Raw genomic sequence first — 20,381 nt, forward strand, 5'->3', positions numbered from 1 at the left:
AGTATACTGTGTCACAGTACAATCACTGATGATATTGTGATCCATTATCCAGCAGTGTCCTCCAGAGCGGCCGTTCCCAGATGTCTTTTTATTTATATTCTAATGTGTGAAGGACCCCAGAATGTATACTGATTTGGCCGTGGCCCCCACCTGGAAAAGGGACAGGGACACAGGGACACAGGGACAATCCCCCCCCCCCCCACACAAGATTTGTGTTTCAGAAATATTCAACAATATTTAAATGGTTTTCATGACAGTTGTATACAGTATAAGTTTAAAGTGGTTAAACAACATGATAGCATGGTATGTAGTTATTATGATCTGTCATCCTGTGTATAGTGTTTGTAGTTTCAGTGTACAGATATTCTACTGTTTGACGGATGATAGGTTCTCGGTTTACTTATGATCCCAGGTGACTATTTCTATGCATGCCATTAGATGTATTACCTCGTGTTGTTCTTGCTTACTGTAAGTTACTCTGGATATAGAGTGTCTGCTAAATGCCTAAATTGTAAATTGTAATTGTAAACTGATTTAGAATTTCCCTGGGTGCGTCCCGAGAGCCCCACTTTGAGAACCACTGCTCCAGAGGCATTGGGGACTATATGGTATATAGGTTCTGAGACGAGTTGGGAAGGCAGTTGATCGTGGGTGATGGCGGAGGGCCTGTGGGGCTGAGGAAGCCAGGGCAGAGGCAGTCAGTGGGTGATGGTGGAGGGCCTGTGGGGCTGAGGAAGCCAGGGCAGAGGCAGTCAAGGCAGGCTTCCGCTGCGTGGACAGCAGGGTGGAGGCTCCCAGGAGGCTGGCACAAGGCTGCAAGAGGAGAAGGCGAGAATGGCAGAGCTAGGGGGTGTGCCCAGACTAGAATCTTACATCCTTCTGTGGGTGGCGCACCCAGAACAGAAAAATGAAAAGTGGTAAGCCCAAACCACACCAAAGGACAAAACCCTTTTTAAGGTCAACCACACCAATGCAACTCATAGCAACTCAATGAGTTGCATTGGTGTGGTTGCCCTTAAAAACCGTTTGTCCCTACCCGACCCTTTGGCGTGGTTTGGGCTTAAAGGGGAATTTCTTCCTAACCCTTTTTTTTACAAAAGTAAGTGGATAATATGTATATTGACCAAAAAAATAAAGTATTACAAAATAAATAAAGATATAGGGCGCTGGTCCTTTAAGAAAAGCGTAGGAGGGGTCTAACGCCAGCACACGTAGACCAAGGACTGTCTAAAGAGGATGAGACGCAGTTGAGACCAGGAAGTTGTACATGCACAAATTTGGGCATGTACAACTTCCTGGTCTCAACCAAGGACTATCTAAAGAGGACGAGACGCGAAGACCGTACGGGCGACGCCATGTTGCTCACATGGTGCTCCATGGAAGGAAAGAAACATTCACAGTTGAGACCAGGAAGTTGGATATGACAAATCATAGATATGGCACAAATGGCCCAGCAGATGGCGTGATGCCACTGACAGGAGATATGCTTGTACATATCATGTCATGTCATTGCATTTTACCTTTTATATTAACGTTTTAACAGCAAATGGATAAGTAAGTTCCAGCATGGATCATCACACAGACAGTAATGTTGGTCGGACGTGACATATATACAAGCATCTCTCCTTTCATTGGCATCACGCCATCTGCTGGGCCATTTGTGCCATATCTATGATTTGTCATGTCCAACTTCCTGGTCTCAACTGCGCATGTTTCTTTCCTTCCATGGAGCACCATGTGAGCAACATGGCGTCGCCCGTACGGTCTTCGCGTCTCGACCTCTTTAGACAGTCCTTGGTCTCAACTGCGCATGTTTCTTTCCTTCCATGGAGCAACATGGCGTCGCCCGTACGGTCTTCGCGTCTCGTCCTCTTTAGACAGTCCTTGACGTAGACCAGGAAGAGTGCAGCAACAACACTTCATGGACTAACCTGTCACATCATCTAGACCAGATGTAAACAAAAAACTAAAACCAATTGCGCGATTGAATAGGAGTTCTAGCGTTTGACCCACATGGACAGTAAATCCGCTAATTCCTTATGAAACGCTCGGCATTCTAAGACAATTCTAAAGTTTTCTAAAATGTCATAAATGCAATTCCTAACTCACTTGTTTCCCAACTACCGTGAAACAAGATCCTCATGCAGCTTTAAATATATTGGCTTGATAAACACCTGGGGTCATCAATATATCCATACACGCTACACAGACAAATGTATCCGTGGCAAGACGTGGCCTCGTCCATGGCAAATTTGTTATTTTGTTTTTACACACCATTATAATGGTCTCATGTTGATCACTCAAACAGTGAGGCAGGTTGGTTTTGAAAGCATGTTCTGACTTGTCCATTACATTACATTGCAAATAACCCCATGTTGTCAAGTGTGACACCATTGTGGTTTTGGTGGCCGCGCATGAACATGGTCAATAGAAGCAACATATGGCCGCGTGGTGGCCTGCTTGCAGTTACCTGTGATGTAGCTACCACTGGTCAAGAGAAGCAATGTGGCCATGTGGTGGCCTGCTTGCATTTACCTGTGATGTAGCTACCACTGGTCAAGAGAAGCAATGTGGCCATGTGGTGGCCTGCTTGCATTTACCTGTGATGTAGCTACCACTGGTCAAGAGAAGCAACGTGGCCATGTGGTGGCCTGCTTGCATTTACCTGTGATGTAGCTACGGTTGTTCCACTCAGCTCTGAGGAGGCTGTGTAGAGCGGCACTGTGGCAGCAGACTGCTGACGATCTGGAAAAAACTGTCAACCATTAGATGAACACACAAAAGAGCACAACGAAAGATCATAATTACTTCCTTGCCTAGAGAGAAAAATTAACTTGACTTACCCCCTCATCGATAGGTAAGTGTCAATGGTCAAAAGAGATGGGGACGAGAGGCGTTTTCAGTTTCATTAACCTCTTTCCGTCTACTCACTCTGTGTCTCACTGGTGGGCTATGGAGGACAGTTCAGAAACCCTACCAGTGACATCATCTATCATTCCATAATATAAACTACAACTTTTCTCTTCCTGGAAAGCAACTATCTATAAGCAACTATCTTGCATTAATAAAAAAAGAAGAATAAAGTTTGAAATCTTTTTGAAATGACCAAACCTGCCTCCCGATGATGTCCCTGGTAGGCAGGTTTCTGAACTGTCCACAGCCCTCGTCCTCGAAGTGAGTAGACGGAAATGGTTCCATCCTATAATGAGCATTAGTGAGGACCAATTACAGTGTTTGAACATAGGTTGAAAATGGCCAAAGTGGTCCTTAAACACTTTGACTCCTGAACACGAGTTACATGAGTTAATTGACTGTAGAATAGCTTCCCTCCCGTTCACGAGTTACACGAGTTGTTTTCATTGTTTAATCCACGTTTTAATACGTTTAATTCATACGGGGATTCCACCGGACAGAGTGGGATAGGTGACGCCTTTTGATGAGGTGACGCGTCATCGCAAAAACATTAAAGCGATTACACCGTTTTAAAGTGGATTTTCATGACAAGCAAGGATCAAGTCGGCGCAGTGTCTTTTCAAAGGTTAGTGTAAACACGGCAGGGAGCTCTGGAACACGCTTGTTTAATCACCGCAGGGAAACTTAAGGAAACGCGAACGTGTTGGGAAGCAGTGTTGATTTAGACGGTCTTTTTGTTTTAGTCAGTCTTTTGAATAAAATGCCATTTAGTTTTTGTCATATTTTAGTCATCTGAAATGTTTTAGTTTGAGTCTCGTAGATATCATAAGACTTTAGTCGACTAAATCTACAGTTTATTTTGTCTACAAAAATATATTTTGGCGTCATAATGGCTGATTTTACACTTGGTTGCATGCAACACCCGAGTGCAACCAAATAAAATGACTTGTCTTTTAGTTCTACTGGATCTTTTCTCCACTAGTCCTTCCCTAACATTTTAGTCTAGTTTTTTAATTTGTTGACGAAATTGTCAATAATATATTTAGTCTTAGTTTTAGTCATCATAGCTTAGTTTTTAGTTTTCATCAGTGAAAAAAGGTAGTCGACAAACTGATGTGATTGAAGAGCACAAGCATTGGGACCGAGCGGTGAGTGCCACCCATTCACAAAATACAAGGACACGCAAAATACCCTTAATTTATACATAATATTTACAGTATATTATATGAATATTAACATAACACTGTACAGATTCAGCTTTAAAATACTCAGTATTTACACGTGCATATAAAGTGCTCAAAAAAAGCAAAAACAGGCATCTGACACATTACATTCAGTGGGGAATGACATTTAACAGTCTGCCAGGAATGCACTGCAGTAAAATCCTTCATTTAACTCTGAGTGTGTACATTTGTGCACGCTCAAGAGTTACAGGTGGATAAATTCACACGGAGGATTTTACGGTGTGGATGCGTGAACAACATGGTATTATCACAGACTTGCTGATTGGTGGAGTTGGCAACAACCCCATGTCAATTATGAAACTTGGGCCACAATTGTGATCCCTGGAATCCTGCGATGTGTTATTAAGCAATTCAATATTGAGATATGTTGTATGCAGTATTTAGGCTAAAAGTATATCCCCCTAGGAGGACAATAGAATGTCGAGGTCAATCTTCTCTGTGATATCGAAGGCCTTTCAGACTTGCAAGGTGCTCCTTCATTGACGTTTAATCCTACATTCAATAATACAAATGGACAGTAGTGGAGGTATTTTTTGGGGGGAGGCCGTAGTTTAGTGGGTAGAGAGAGGCTGTGTGGTTATCAGAAGGTCACCGGTTTGCCTCCTGGCCCACACATGTGTGTTTTTTTTAATATATATTTTATCCCACGATTTTGCAACCCATGTTTTTAACCCAGTGTCAATTATCTAATGTAATCCTGGGCGCTACACTTCCTCTGCCAACCTGAGGGGGGCAGCGGAGGGGCGGGGCAGCGGACTCACACATGTGTTGAAGTGTCCATGAGCAAGACATTTGCCCGCTAACCACCCCCGAGTGAAACCGGATTCCCCCTGTGGGATTTTCTTCCTGGGATACACTTCCTCTGCCAACCTGGGGGGGGGGGGGAGGCAGCGAACTGACCTCATGCTTCCTTCTATGCATGAGGAGTCCAAGTTGCTTCTATTCACCTGACAGGGGGGAATTTCCCCAGCCAGACGTAGCACGTGGAAGGAACACGTTATTCCGACCAGTTCCTTTCCCCTCCATCAGGCGCCCTGGCTGGCCAGGAGGAGGTAGTTTAGAGACCAGGATTACTGCATGTTTTTTGTGAGGGTACCTACCCCCTGTGGGACTAATACATGTCTCCACTCCGTAATCAGAACTCGTAGTAGTAGACATGGGGGCCCTATTTTCGCCAGTGCTTCATCCCTTATGTCTAAACTTCTTTGCCTTTTTTTTACTATTTTGAAAAAAAATTCTAGCTTGTAGATTAGCTATTTGAAGTATTAAAACAATGTTTTTCAAAATCGTAAAAAAAAAAGGCAAATAAGTTTAGGGGTCCATATACAAGACTAGCTTATCCACTCGACAAATCCGGAACACCCATACGGATGGCCCATAAGTCATGAGCAGCACACAGTTTAATGACCTTAATGGGGTTTAAGTTATTCATTGGTGTATTTGACTGGGGCAGAAAACATTTGACAGACTTGAGGTCCTCTTTCATCACGGCTAGTTATTAATTTGGGTCTGGATGTACAGTAGGACAATTAGTCCCCAATATGGGATGTTGGCGCGTGTGTACTGTGTGTGTGTGTGTGTGTGTGTGTGTGTGTGCGTGCGTGCGTGCGTGCGTGCGTGCGTGCGTGCGTGCGTGCGTGCGTGTGTCTTTAGGAGGAGCGGGGTGGTCACAGAGAGGAGATCACACTGGTTTCCTTCCATTAGCTCAGCCAAAATGCCTGCCAGAAAGTTAAATCTAATTAATATGTCTGATCACACTGTTTTTTATTCTTTATCTCTGACAATATATACATTGCCTGAGCTAATAAAATATTGGATATCCTGCTAAGCAGAACACGAGGGACAAGATAAATAGCCAGGTAAATACAAAAAAACAATGGAAAATCAACCTATCACAGTGATCAAATTGCAGTACCTGTCACTAACTATGTCAACAGCTCTTGGTGCATAACCATGATACATGGTTAAATTAGCTTTATAGCAAATGATGTACCAGCTATTCTCTATGAGCTGCAGAGGGTTGATTTAAGCTGACTTTATACACTGTCGTATATATAAGACGGTATGGTGCACAGGTCAAAGTAAAGGGCCAATCGCAGACATAAACCTGCAAACCTGGCAATGGACTTGCAAGTTCTTTGAGGTCACCGTTTGAACAATTAAATGCGCTGACTCAGGCGTTGATTGCGAACGCAGTACAGGCCGGAGGGGACGCAAACTGAACTAGAAAAGGCTGCACGAAATAATGAATGGAGGGAGTGGTGTGCAAAATGTGTCATTTGCCTTAAACTCCATGTTGTTGTGGGTGAATGAAGGGACAAATAGGAACACGCCATTGGGTCGATGGTGGCAAAGCCAACTACCAAAGGAGCCAATCAGAAATCTGACAAAAAAAAGAGCCTGTCAAATGTGTTTTGCCCCATGTTGCATAATACAAAGCATTTGTTTTTTAGGCAAGAGGGTACATCTGTCTGCAGTAAAAGACAATAGTCAACAGATTTGAATAAAACAAGTGTCCATTGACAGAAAAGTAAGGAAAGAATAAAACAGTGTAGGCATAAAAAAAAAAAAAACGTCAGGCAGCATATAGCAGGCCTGCCATTCTTGGGTTGGAGGCACTGCATATGGACAGTATCTGGTATTGTCTGGTCATTGTCAGTTCCACTGATTTGGGCCAGAAAGAAACAATAAAAAAAAAAACAATGTGAAGACGGTTGGTGAGGCCGTGAAGAGCAATAAAGAAAGTCCAATGATGAGAAGAGTCGTGTTTATATAGACAAAAGGCAAGTGTGATCAGCCATAGCAGGCATTGTTGTTACTCTGTGCAAGTATAATAGGTACTAATAAGGCACACACATATACACAGGGAACACGGTATCATGTGTGCAGGACAGTACACCGCAAAATCCGCGCAAGTGTCTAAGGGCAAGCTTGCCGGTTTTCAGCCTAAATCCCGTTGTTCTGACATGAGGAGATCAGATAGTGGCGCGTAACAAAAAATGGCAAATGCGTAATTTCACGACGAGAAACGGCGCGTACGGAATATATACCCGATGAAATTACGTGAAATGACGCGTTCGACGTCATTGTTCCGCATCGTCAACATTCGCATAGGAATACAGTAGAAGATGGGATATTTTTTGGTCACATCAGAATAATGGGATTTAGGTTGAACGCTGGCTAAGCTTATCTTTAACTTAACTCTGTTAAAATAACACAGCAGACTTTACTGTGTAGTGTGTACTCACTGTATGACCTCAGCTGTGGAGTAAGCAAAACCTCACTCTTCTGACCTCAAATTCCCTTTAACGAAACCACTGCCTTGAGTTTAGCCTAACATCCGAGACCTATTATGTCTTTGTTTTTCTCTCCATAAATTCAGATTTGATTGGAATATGAATTCCTGCATGGTCGAAACGCTTTGTCACATTCCCTGAGTTTGGTGCAGCGCTGCAAGCCTCTCTAATCAACCTGAAGACATTTAATTCACTGCTATACGATCCTCTGCACATGGCCTCCGAGGTACAAGAGGGCGCTACAGTTAGAGTTGGAGGATAACCGTAAAGCACAGTCACTGTGGTGCGTCTCAATGGCCTTAAATGGCATCCATTCCTCTCAGGTGACCACTAAACCATTAAACCATTTTGGGCGGGAACCCCTTTTGGTGTTTTAAGCATTATGTTATACTAAGTTCTACAAGCTCATAGCGCGGCACCGAGTGCCGCGCTACGAGCTTGTAGCTCTGCTATTTTTGAAAAATCGTAAAAATCTTTGAATATATATTCTTTCAGAGCGAAAGTTTTTAAGTCAAATCTTTGCTTCTGGGGGGTCCCTGGAACGACATATTTTCAGATGGGGGTCAGCAGCCAATTTCATATAGTTTTTGGGGTCCTTGACATGAAAAACTTTGAGAGCCACTGATATAGGAACATGGGTTTTTCTGAAAACTGCCATGATTCTACGTTTGTAGAATCAGTTGTCAGGTCTCAATGGGTTCATGTCACGGCACCCTATGGTGCCACCACGTCACCCACCAGATATAGCCATAGGCTATATCTATGGAATTTCCTTTCAGCAATCCACCTACTTCGGGCCACGGCAGAGACACTGCACGAGGAGGGAGCCACTTCATACTATTGAGACACACCCTTAATTGTTAGCCATGTCACATACATTTAATATCGTCGCTGTCGGGTGGAAATCTTGTACGTGCAAAAAAGCTGATGCTTTTCAGGAAATGGAGAACCGTCATGGCTGTGTTTCAATGGATCCAAAGTAGCTGTGAGCTTGATTATTGAGCTTATAGGCTTTTTTGGCTATTTTCGCATGACGCTGTTGTTGAAAAACGACAACAATTTGAGTTGAGATATGGAGGAGGTTTCGGCCCGACAGCAATGATATGGACTATAGTGGACACTACTACTGATCCTAGATGGGTCATGCGCCATGTTTGTGGCTGCACTCACATATACAGTAAAAAACATGTGTCTCGTGCCTGTCCTGGGGGGAGAGGGGTGAAGAAAAGCTTAAATTAATTTTCAATGGAAGTCACATGATTTGAAGAGACAACCTCGTCTCGTGACTCCCCATGAAACAAGGCTGTCTCTTCAAACCATGTGACTTCCATAGAAAATGAATTGAAGCTGTTTCTTCATCCCTCTCCCCCCAGGACAACCATCAGACAATTTCTCGGCCCCACCCTTCTCCCATTGTTTATATTGTATTTAGTTTCCAAGATGGCCGCAGCACCAGGAGGGGGTGGGGTGGAGGTGAGCGGGTGGGGTCGACATATGCCCTTACTGGGCTGCATTCACAAATTCAAGACACCTGTCTTGCATTTGTCTTGTGTTTAATGGCCGCTCCAATGTTTTTGGGCAGAACACATCCATCAAAGCTGTGTTCAGACACAAGTCAGGTGTCAGACACAAGCCAAGTGTCTTGAATGTAAGGGCATATGTCGACCCCGCCCGCTCACCTCCGCCCCACCCCCTCCTGGTGCTGCGGCCATCTTGGAAACTAAACACAATATAAACAATGGGAGAAGGGTGCGGCCGAGGAAGGCCCTTATTGTTTTCCATGTGAGTGCAGCCTGAGTGCTCTGAGTGCTTCCTTCCTCCCTATCGTTGTGACCCACAGTAGTTTCATGAGCAGAGTATATAGCACATGTTTCTCCTCCTTACAGCGAACACCAATTCATAGTCATACTCAAAGAGAAAGGACTGCAACGTAAGAGAGCATCCAAAACGTGAACATGCATAGCTCAAATATTATGGCTATATTAAAGTGAGCCACCGGGTGGTGCTACGGTACAGGCTGGACCAAACACTAAAGGTTGAAGAAAGTAGTGACTGTACAGTAGCAACAGTGGACCGGGAATACGATTAGCCGTTGCCCGTGCACATATTCATACTTGATGGAACGGCACGCATTCAAGACGAATTGGTTTGTCGTGTCGACTCGTAGAACCCTATGATTTAATATACACGTGCCAAAGACTAGGCCTGGCTTCGTTCCCGGTCCACAGCAGCGCTAACATCACACTTGTTAAGCTCTTGATCAAGAAAGAGTGATAGATATCAGGTTTCAAACACACGCTGAGCATCCACTGTATCCCAGTAACTCATCCTCGACTTACTGGAATTCTTGCGCTGTATAACATTTGGTTAACAGTGCTGTCTGTATATAACTGTAACTATTACCATTCAAAACAGAGTGAATATAACACTGAATACGGATGAAAGTAGTAGTAGTAGAAAGTAGTATATGTCGTGGCCCTCATTTAAGGTGTTAAATCAAAGTATCCACAAAATGTCCACCCTAAAGATGTCTGATAATGTCCCTGTGTTGTCATCACGTCATGCATGTACAGTGGATAGGCAAAACTAAAAGCTTAAAAACCTTCTTTAAAAAGCCTCTATTAACATCCTGTGTTGAGTAGACCAATCAACAGTCTCAGAATAAAAGGAAGGCGGTGCCACTTGTGCTCCTTTGTGTCAAATCCCTGAGCAAAGTCTGAACATTCAATACCCATTGGCCGAGGCTTAGGCACAGGAAATGGAAAAAACAGGAAACCATTCTGTCCTCCTCTCTGTGAGCCCCACTCACTCCCCCCCTCTGTCCAGTGGCAGAAAACAGAGGGATGATGGGAGCTGTAGTTTTATAATCAGTAAGGGCGGTCTGATGGGAAATGTAGCCAAGTTGGTGGAAAGCAGGGCTGGGCAATTAACCGAAAATATATCCGACTTAATCTTGCTCATGTAGATTAATCGAATAATCAAGAAGCAGTTTTTTTTAAATATATTATATCAACGAATCGACATGGAAATAACCCTGTGTTATGCTTAGAATGGTGGAGTACACAAAAAAATCACTATTCTTTGTTATTTTTAATAATCATTCATCAATCGTAAATCGAGGCAAACGTTTGAAATTACCGTGACATTGATTTGAAGTCGCATCGCCCAGCCCTAGAGGGAAGCGGGGGTCAGTGGCGAGGTCGATAGGAGCTGTGGTACCTGGGGTAGAGGGGCGTGTAGTGGGACCCATGAGCGTAGTTGGAGGAGGATGGAGTATATGAGCTAGAGGGCGTGTAGGCTGAAGAGGGGCTGTGGTATGCAGAGGAATAACTGTGTGGCGATGCAGAGGAGTGAGAAGACGGGTACGGGGTATAGAGGCCAGAGGAGTGCGGCAAGCTGGACAGGGGCCGCGATCGAGCCGAAGAGCTCCACGCGGAGTGCCTGGATGGCCCCAGAGACGAATGGTAAGGGGCCGAGGGGGCCGAGCTCAGCTGGCTGCCCCTGGTGTTGGTGGTGGTGGTGGTGGTGGAGGTGGAATAGGGGGACGGAGAGGGGTGTGCGTCAGAGGCGTAGTGCCTCGACAGGTCCGAGCTATGGGGCGAGGCGGGCGAGAAGTTGACGCTGATGCTGTGGGAGTCGACCACGTGGAACGTCCGCACGCCCAGCGTCCACTGGGAGTGAGCCAGGCCGAGCGGGGCGGAGGAGGAGGAGGCCGGGGTCCAGGCCGAGGAGGTGGGAGAGGAGGGCGCTTCCAGGGCTGGGGGGCTCCCCGGCACCGAGGGAGACGTCGGGCTGGGAGGGGGCCTGCGCGATGACGTGGGGGAGGTGATGACGTGGGGCAGCTGCAGCAACGCCGCAGCTGCTGCGCCAATGGAGGAGGAGGACGGGCTACGGGGAACGACGTAATGCAGTTCGCCCGAGGCTGGACTGGTGAGGCTGGAGGGGCGGAGGCTACCGTGCGCCGCGGGCGAGCCAGAACCCTGGGTTAGGGCGGAGGCCGGGGCTGGGTGACTTACTTTGGGGGTGCTGGTCTTCCCGCGGGGCGGCTTGCCGCCACGCGTGCGGTGGCACACCTCCTGGTCGAAGGCCAGGTCCTCCAGGCGCTGGGTGAGCGCCAGCTTCTGCTGGATGGCCATGCGCAGCAGGGAGTTGAGCGTCTTCTTCTCGTCCTCGGCCGCGGCCAGCTGCCTCTGCATCTCGTCCAGCTGCGTACAATACTCGTCACACCTGGGCGCACGGGGAGGCGCGAAGCGGTGGGCAGAGACGGAGAAAAGTGCGGGAGTGGGGAGGAGTAAAGGAGAGGAGGTGGAGGTTACGTTCAGCAGAAACAATAAGCTACGATACAAGGAGAGAAAGAGAGATTGTTGGATTTAGACAAAAGTGTAGTAGGGATGTTAACACTTAGTCCATAGCATTTATTGAAAAAATAGGATCTAATTCACGCCAGCATTTTCCCCAGTCGAGCTCTTATTTTGAAAAGCCACATTTCTAGACTACCGGAAGTAGTATTATCCTAGGAAGTTGAACAGGTCCAGTTCAGCTGTTGTTTACAATATGGTTCTATGCCGGTGCACTGGAGAGCTCCACATCGCCGGCTCTGTGCCATCAAAGAAACGCTGTTTTGACCAAAAATGCCATCTGGGACAAGGAATAGGAGATACTGTACAGGCGATTGAAAGAAACGGATAGAATGGATTCTTATGGTGCCGATGATCTAAGATGGGCTCCGGAGTCTTGTGACAACAACAGCTACAGTAGCTACCAGTTGCTAACGTAAGTAGCATTATGGCTCGAGCGATCGAATGCACTATAAAAGCGCAATTGCCATTAATCAACGGCAATGGCGGTAAGTGTAGTATCAAAAAAATGTCATCGACTACCTTTTTTCACTGACGAAAACTAAATAAAAACGAAATACATTTTAAATAAAGACTAAATATATTGACAATTTCGTCAACAAATAAAAATTAAACAAAAATGTTAGAGAGGGACTAGTGGGGAAGAGATCCTTGTCTCTGACCTGGTGGCGAACATGGCTCTGAGGGAGGAGAAGGTGGCGGCGTCCTCCTTCAGGGCTTTGAGCTCGTTCCTCAGCTTCATCATGGTGTCCGTCACCATGTGCTTCTCCGTCTCGTACTTACTCTTCAGGTTGGCCAGGGCCACCTCTGCCGTCTGCAAAGAGACACATGCAACCATCTAAACCACTTGAAACCCAGCACCCAAAACCCAGGGGGGGATGTAGGTGTGTCACGTTGTGTGACGAGTTTGGAGTAGGCATAGGGATGTTCGATATTGGCTTAATTTTGTTGACTAAGACTAAGGATTTTGATATTTAGTCGACTAAGACTAGAGTAAGACTAAACCATTTCAGAAGACTAAATAGGACTATACAAAAGACTAAGACTAAATCAAAATCTGCTGAAAACATTAAAACTACTGTAGATTTGTGTTTAGTCTGTAAAATAGCATGCATAAAAACCTATACAAATATTTTTCCAATATTACATATTAATGCAATTATCTGCCGATAGGCATGCCCTAATATTGGGCATCCCTAGTTGTGAGCTTGTAGATCCGTGTTTAAGTTAAGCCTGATTTATAATGAAAATAGGCTATTTACAAGCTCACAACGTGATGCATCACGACACGTTGTTGTGAGCTTGTTAGATCTGCTATTTTCGAAAATCTAAATGTATAAAGTGTAGATCCTCAGCAGACGCTGTCAAGTGAGAGGGGGGCGACGTGAGCATGGCTCAGCAGTGTCCAAGAAAGTGTCATTAGTTTCAATGATCTATGAAGGCCATTGGCCAGATAATTGTCTCACTTTATTACGTCTGAAACCGTCTGCCGGCGCAGAAGGGAACAGACTAGATTGATAGTGAAAACGTTGAAGCTCATAAATTGGCTCCGTCGATTGGAAACCGTACCGCGTTCAAGGTCCTGCATTGCACATAGAAAGGAGGACATTATGGATGCCATTATGCTATTTGCAATCAATCTTTATTTGTGATTAGTCAAAGAAATTCCAGGCCTAAAGATAATCTCAATTACAAAGTTACAAGGGATTCCATTAAGAGTATACTATACGCAGTAAATACTGTACTGTATGTCTCCATAAAACTCAAAGTGCATTGCTTTAATTAAAGGCGCAGCATTCCTGCTCGGTCAATCCGACGTTGCATTGCCAGTGGTTGAAGTAACTAAGTACATTTACTCAAGTACTGTACAATTTTGAGGTAACTTTTACTTTACTGGAGCATTTCCAATTTTCAATAATTTTATTTCTACTCCACTACACCTCAGAGACAAATACGGTATTATTGTACTTTTTACACCACTCCAATTATTTGAAAACGTTATAGTTACTAATTACTTTGTCGAATTTTGATTACTATTACAAAACATACATTAACCACTTCAGCCCTATATACTCCATAGACAATTTACAAGTGGGTGAGCTTGTAGATCAGATATTTTTACTCTTAGTTTTCCCTTGGTAAGTAAGTTTTGGTGCCAATAGATTTGTACTTTTACTCAAGTACATTTTGAATACTGGACTTGTACTTGTAACAGGGTATATTGCCACATTGTAGTATTGGTACTTTTACTTAAGTAAAACAATTGAGCCACTTCCACCACTGTGCATTGCACACTGAGCTACTGCTTCATTCTGTCCATGGCTCACACAAGATTAACTGGCATCCTGCTACAGTGCTTCCCACATCTTTCTAAACAATGTAAATCAGTTTTGTCATCAAGCATAATGTATACCTCGAAATCTCATTATGTTTACACGGTGGCTTATGATCTTAGTTACAACCTTTTGGACAATCCTATATATTGTCCCTATTGTTCCCTCTATGGGCAGTAAGTCGTGGCTAGTAACCAGCTAGAACAATGCTGAAGTGGCCAGTCTTTCAGGGCTTTATATTAGGTTCGTATTTCATCTAGTCTGCAGCATTTCCCTCACAAAGTGGGCGTAGTGATATGGACACAAAAAACATAGTTCCATGTGATAGAACGGTCAAAAATGAACAAAAGTTGCACTAATATTTTAGAAATAGGTCAACAATACAAATGACGTTAGTTTTGTGGATTCATTAACTTTTACTGCGTGGCCCCAGTGACCCCACAAAATGACCGGAACTACTTAATATTTCACCGAAACCAGAGCAGAACTCCTGCCACAGGACTCGGGCAATCAATGAATACGGTTGCAACCACTATATTAATGGCAAGTATTTCATACAGCTTAAGTTAAAAAAATCTGAACTATCCCATTAACATATCTGTCCCAAATAATGCATATTTAGTGTTGCTCGGCATATAGAGTTTGTGTACCAACACACCCCATGGCATGACGACAGCCTGGCGGCTACAGTATGTCAGTCTTTCTGGGCAGTTTGTCAGGACATTTGTCAGGATGTTTGTCAGGAACTCAGGATGTTTGACAAAACCTTACTTTGAAATCCAAATATTTTAGACTTGGCTCAGGGTAATCTCTCAAGAACAGATTCCAAGTGGCGCTACTGTATCTGTCGGCAGGGGCATTCAGAACGTGCATACATATTGCCTGTCATTGCTTGCTGCCAGTAAACTTATTTATAATTTATTATCTAACACCCGGGCAGGTATAGGAAGCAGTTAGGGACAACACAGACGGCAGGCACGGCAGCACGAAGCAACAATACTCTAGTATAGTCTACAGGCAAGACGTGGTGTTTTCGCTGACCGTCTGTAAATTTGCTGAAGTAAGCGCACACCGCCAGAGCACTCTGACAACTGATATATATGCATAATCTGCGTGCACACACACCTGTTTGTTAGCCTTGAGGACCAGCCTGAGGGTGGCTATCTGCTCTCTCTTGGTGCTGAGTAAGGACTTCATCTTGAGCATCTCCTCCAGGCAGCTCTCCTTGTCCTTGTCCAGTAGAGGAGCCAGCTCCCTGGCTGCGGCTCTCTGCCTGGACAGCTGGAGAGACCTGTCCACTGCCCGCTGGAGGTGCTTCACCTGCAGACAACATGGACCACGGCAGGGGAGTGAGAGAACAGGAAGAAAGGATTCAACTTGTCCCCTTTAATCGAATAATCGAGAAGCGCACAGGTTAAGTATGTCAACAAACGCAGACACTCTTGTCCAGAGCTGCCTACAAATGTATGTGACATCAAGAGGTTGAAGGTGGTCCGCAACTAAGATGCAGCCACACACCGGTTTTATGTTCCTAGACTAAAACTATGTTCGCCTGGCAAAAACAAAAATAAAAACGAAATAAAAACTAAGCTATGATGACTAAAATTAAATATATTGTCAAAACGTAGACGAAACTGGTAGGTACTGGCAGGTACTACTGGAGAAGAAATCCAATAGAACTAAGGAATGTTATGCTTGGTTGCACGCAGGTGTCGTGCTCCAAAAATAGCCGATCTACAAGCTCACACCGCGACGCAGTTTTGAGCTTGTAGATTTGCTATTTTCGGCATGCAGCGAAGTATAAATCAGCCATTACGACGCCATCTTGGCCTGCCAAAAAAAACTTTAGTTGACTAAATCAACCATAGATTTAATGGATGGAAATCTTGTGATATTTAGTCAACTAAAACTGGACTGAAACTAAAACATGCAGATGACTAAAATATGACCCAAACCAAATGGAATTTTATTGAAAAGACATTAAAACATTAAAAAAACATCATTAAAATAAGATCTGGTTGCAAAAGGGGTGAAGTGGCCCTTTAACACAGTGGCACACACACACTGGTCCCACCTGTTCTCTGATGATGGCGTTCAGATTGTAGATGTTCATGGGTTCCTTGCGCAGCTCGCCGGCCGGCTCCAAGGCGGGCGATGACGATGATGATGATGACGAAGAGGCACTGTTGCTGGGCGAGGCCACGGAGGGGGAGCGAGGCCCCGGGCTCTGCTGCTGGGGCGGGACCTGCAGATAGACATGACACACTTAAGAAACCGTTTCTGAAAAACCTCTGTTGCTATATCAGTGGTGCTCAAACCTTTTCATGTCTAGGACCCCTATACAATTATTAAGTGTTTGGCCGCCGACCCCCAACTCAAAATATGTTGTTCCAAGCACCCCCAGAAGTGAAGATTTGAGTTGAAAATGTTCGCTTTAAAAATATCTATATTCAAAGATTTGCAAAAAATCTTCTTCTTCTTCGTTTTTTTGCCGCAGCACAAAGTGATGCACTGCTATTTTTGAATAAGATGGGTGGATCGGGCGATAACTTGCATATCGACCGATACGCAAGTTATAGGTATCAGAATCGGTATCGGGAATGCAACAGTGGTCAAAGTCAAAGTCAAAGTCATACGATTTGTCACACACGTTACTGCAGTGAAATTTGTTCTCCGCATTTGACCCATCTCTTGGAGCAGTGAGCCACAGCCAAGGAGCGGTGAGCTGCAGCCGTGCCGCGCTCGGGAATCATTTGATTAGTAGATTTGACCCCCCAATCCAACCCTTTGATGCTGAGTGCCAAGCAGGGAGGCATTGGGTGCCATTTTTACAGTCTTTGGTATGACCCGGCAGGGGATCGAACCCCCGACCTCCCAGTTTCAGGGCGGACACTCTAACCACAAGGCCACTGTCTGGTCAGGTACAGGTACTGGTCAGGTGTCGGTACATCTCTGATAAAATGTCACGATGGTGACAGCCCCTACCTGCAGACCCTCGCTGGCCACCTCCTTCCCCTCTCTCCCTCTCTCACCAGACAGGGGCTCTTTGGACGGAGACTCCGACGGGCTCCGCGACTCTCCGGGGCTTGAGGTGGCTGAGGCGACGGCGGCCAGGCGGCGGGCGAGGCGCGGGGTGAGCAGGACCCGGCTGTCGTCAGCCGACAGCGCTTTGAGGCCGGCACTGAGGTACCGCAGACCCCTGCCCTGCCTGGGAGGAAACAACAAGGACATGCTGTCAGAGGAATAAGCCACCAGGTCTACAACAACAAGCCTATTGAAACCTATTTGAAAATAGAGTTCTCAACGGGCCTGAAAATGTAGGCTGGGCCCTAACTGGGCCGAGTTATGTCATTTTCCACCTGTACCACTCGTTCTTGGATATGATAACATCAGATTAAGGTAAAAAAGAGTTGGTCCGGAATTCTCCTTTAAACAACATTAGGAGACGAGTCCAAATAAGTAACTACATTTAGAAAAGAAAACGCAACCAACTAACAATATTTACAGGCGACTTTACAGAAAAACAAGCACGCAGTCGACCAGCTATTATGGACAAAGAGATTTAGCATTATTATGGGCAAAGAGATTTAGCATAGGGGTAAAAAAATCAGACTTGTCTGAAGTGAGTAGTGCAACAGCGCCCCCTGTTGGTACCCTAAACATACATAAGGACATACTGTACATACAGACAGACATAGGGAGGGACAGAGGGAGGGACAGACATTACTGTTTCTAGGAGTGGTTGCACCACTCAAAAAGCACAGAGCCGACCTTCCACTAAGTATATTAGACGATTGAAGTGGTTGTGAACCTGTAGTAGTCCAGCATGACACGGTTGGGGGTCTCATTGTTGCACAGACACACATGGTGGTAGAGTTGAGCCAGCTCCTCGCTGAAGATCACCAGCTCATCCTGAGCTGCGTTCAAAGCCCCCTGGCTCTCGCTGGACCCTGTCTGAGCTGCCCGCAGCTCCGACTCCAGGCGAGAGATCTTTGGAATAGAACAGAATGGAACAGTGGTTCTCAAACAGTGTTGTTTTCGTCGACTAAAACTATTTTTCACCGACGAAAACTAAATAGAAACTAAATGAAAACTAAGCTATGACGACTAAAACTAAGACTAAATATATCGACAATTTCGTCAAGAAATAAAAACTAGACTAAAATGTTAGGAAGGGACTAGTGGACAAGAGATCCACTATAAGTCATTTTACACTTGGTTGCATGCTGAAAATAGCTGATCACAAGTGTCCATTTGGAACCCCCTCAAGGAACCCAGATACTCCCTGAACCTCACTTCGAGACCCACTGGAATAGAATGTTTCCCCTGAGGAAAACAATTTAGGTGGGAGAAAGTCATTGTTTTGCAAGTCGAGTCAAGTCACAAGTATTTTTTTAAATACATCGAGTCGAGTCTATAAAGTCAGCAAATTTGGTTGGTACTATTTGATGATTTATGTTATTTTAATATAGTTACGTACCAATACAGTAAAACATTTCCTTTAATAATACAGTATCCCCACAAAATATTGAAACTTACGTATGATATGAATATAGTAAAAAGAATGGAAAGGCTAAAGCATGGAAAATAACATGAAGCAGAGAACACTGCAGTGAAAGTGATCTGCCTTGTCTTGGTACGTTGACCCCGAAAAATCAATTTCCATTAATTCCGAGCAAGACCAGATATAATTTCATATCTCATTCTGTCCCCGCAGACCGTGTGTTACTGTATGAGGAATCGATCACAGTCCGACCGATGCCAGGTTTTTGGGTCTGATGCCGATCCTAAAGAAAAGGCAATTTAAAAAATGCTGATCTACAAGCTCACAATGCGTTGTGAGCTTGTAGATCTGGTGAAAAAACATTTCACCTATGATGACCAAAAGGTTACAAATCGGCTGCATAATTGAAGTTAAATAATGGCCAATAATCTGCCTCTATAATTAATATCACTAGCCCATACCCGACATTTCCATTCAGCACCCTGACTGACTCTGTTTGACCAGAATGGTCTAAGAAGGCTACAAGTATATTGATGTAGTTTGTTTGTGGTGGGGCTTGAGTTGGGGGAAGAGCCTTTGCGTATGTCCATGTTTTGTGTTACTGTATACTTGAGGACCCCCTTGAAAACAAGTTGATGCAACTCAAGGGACTATCCTCCAGTGAAATAAAAAATAAATAAAAAAAATGTGCACAATATAGTCGCTCAACACAGCTGAACGCATTCCAAGAGGTCTCACTCATTTTATAGTCGGAGGAGGAGGTGAGTACCTTATCCCGGGCTTCGCGGCAGCTCTTCTCAAGCCTGGCCACCTGCCCCTCCAGCCCACGGAGGTGAGCGCCGCCCGTCCGCGTTGTCGTCGCCGCCTTCTCCTCTGCCTCGCCGGCGTGAGCCAGCCTCTCCCGCATGGCCCTGAGCTCCGACTTGAGCTCCACCACCTCAGTCACCGCCACCCGGTACTTAGACTGCAGGATCTCCAGGATCGCCTGACTTTGACTCACTACTGTCCCACTGGTGTCATCCTCGTTGTCCCCTCCGTCCTCTTCTCCTCCGCCTACTCCTCCTCCTTCCTCTTCCTCTGCCTCCCCCGCCTCGCAGCTGAGCCCGTGGGACACCATGGCGGTGTGGTGGTGGTGGTGGTGGTGGTGGTGGGCATCCTGGGTGAGGCGGGCCCCGCGGTGCAGCCGGCGCAGGGCAGTGACCCTCTGGCTGAGGCGGATGGCCCTCTCGTGCTGCTCCGTTAGGGCACCCTGGGTGTGCTGGAGCTGGGTCTGGGACTCCTGCAGGCTGGTCAACAGCACCGCCTTCTCTCGCTCCACCTGAAGGGGGTGGGGGCAAGGTAGGATCAATTAACCAAAAATAAGACACTCAGAAGCATAATCAAAAAACAAGGTTTGTTTGATTTTGTCTTGTTTTTTATTATACTGTAACATTTTATAGAGAGGAAATAGTCTTTTTTTATGATCAACTAAATCGATTTGTCTGTTTAGCATCTTAGCCCTGTATTATACTTTGTTGTACAATGGTGGCATATGAAAATGTATAAGCTCACAACCGTCTCTACCAACCACTGTTACTTTCACTGTGCAATGTAAGACAATGGGGAGGATATTTTGGATTATAATTTGTTTTGTCTCCACCAGCCGAAGGCATGGGGAGAGTGTGTTTTGCACTCCGTCCGTCTGTCTGTCCGTCCGTCCGTCTCTGGCACCGTTAACCCGGTCGATGCCAAAC

At 45.2% G+C, this 20,381-nt stretch overlaps 2 protein-coding genes across 2 annotated transcripts in view; both read right to left on the reverse strand.

Moving 5' to 3' along the window:
* Positions 1 to 712: 712 nt before the first annotated feature.
* Positions 713 to 20,381, reverse strand: part of LOC306916105 (protein bicaudal D homolog 1-like) — a gene marked incomplete at its 5' end in the record, with an annotated part of 46,534 nt that continues 26,865 nt past the window's right edge. Inside the window, 9 exons of the mRNA XM_079493842.1 lie at positions 713 to 813; positions 2,666 to 2,745; positions 11,470 to 11,680; positions 12,474 to 12,625; positions 15,270 to 15,464; positions 16,219 to 16,389; positions 17,130 to 17,352; positions 17,956 to 18,134; positions 19,418 to 19,966. Of these exons, the coding sequence (XP_079349968.1) occupies positions 2,692 to 2,745; positions 11,470 to 11,680; positions 12,474 to 12,625; positions 15,270 to 15,464; positions 16,219 to 16,389; positions 17,130 to 17,352; positions 17,956 to 18,134; positions 19,418 to 19,966 (1,734 nt within the window). The 3' untranslated portion in view covers positions 713 to 813; positions 2,666 to 2,691. The remainder of the gene's footprint in view (positions 814 to 2,665; positions 2,746 to 11,469; positions 11,681 to 12,473; positions 12,626 to 15,269; positions 15,465 to 16,218; positions 16,390 to 17,129; positions 17,353 to 17,955; positions 18,135 to 19,417; positions 19,967 to 20,381) is intronic.
* LOC306916307 (uncharacterized protein) lies at positions 10,642 to 11,190 on the reverse strand (the record flags this gene model as incomplete). Its single annotated transcript, XM_079494141.1, has 1 exon — positions 10,642 to 11,190. A coding segment is annotated over one exon (549 nt), but the record flags the coding sequence as incomplete, so codon positions are not given.

This window comes from Electrona antarctica, assembly GCF_951216825.1.
Source record: "Electrona antarctica genome assembly, chromosome: 23".
Taxonomy (NCBI): domain Eukaryota; kingdom Metazoa; phylum Chordata; class Actinopteri; order Myctophiformes; family Myctophidae; genus Electrona; species Electrona antarctica.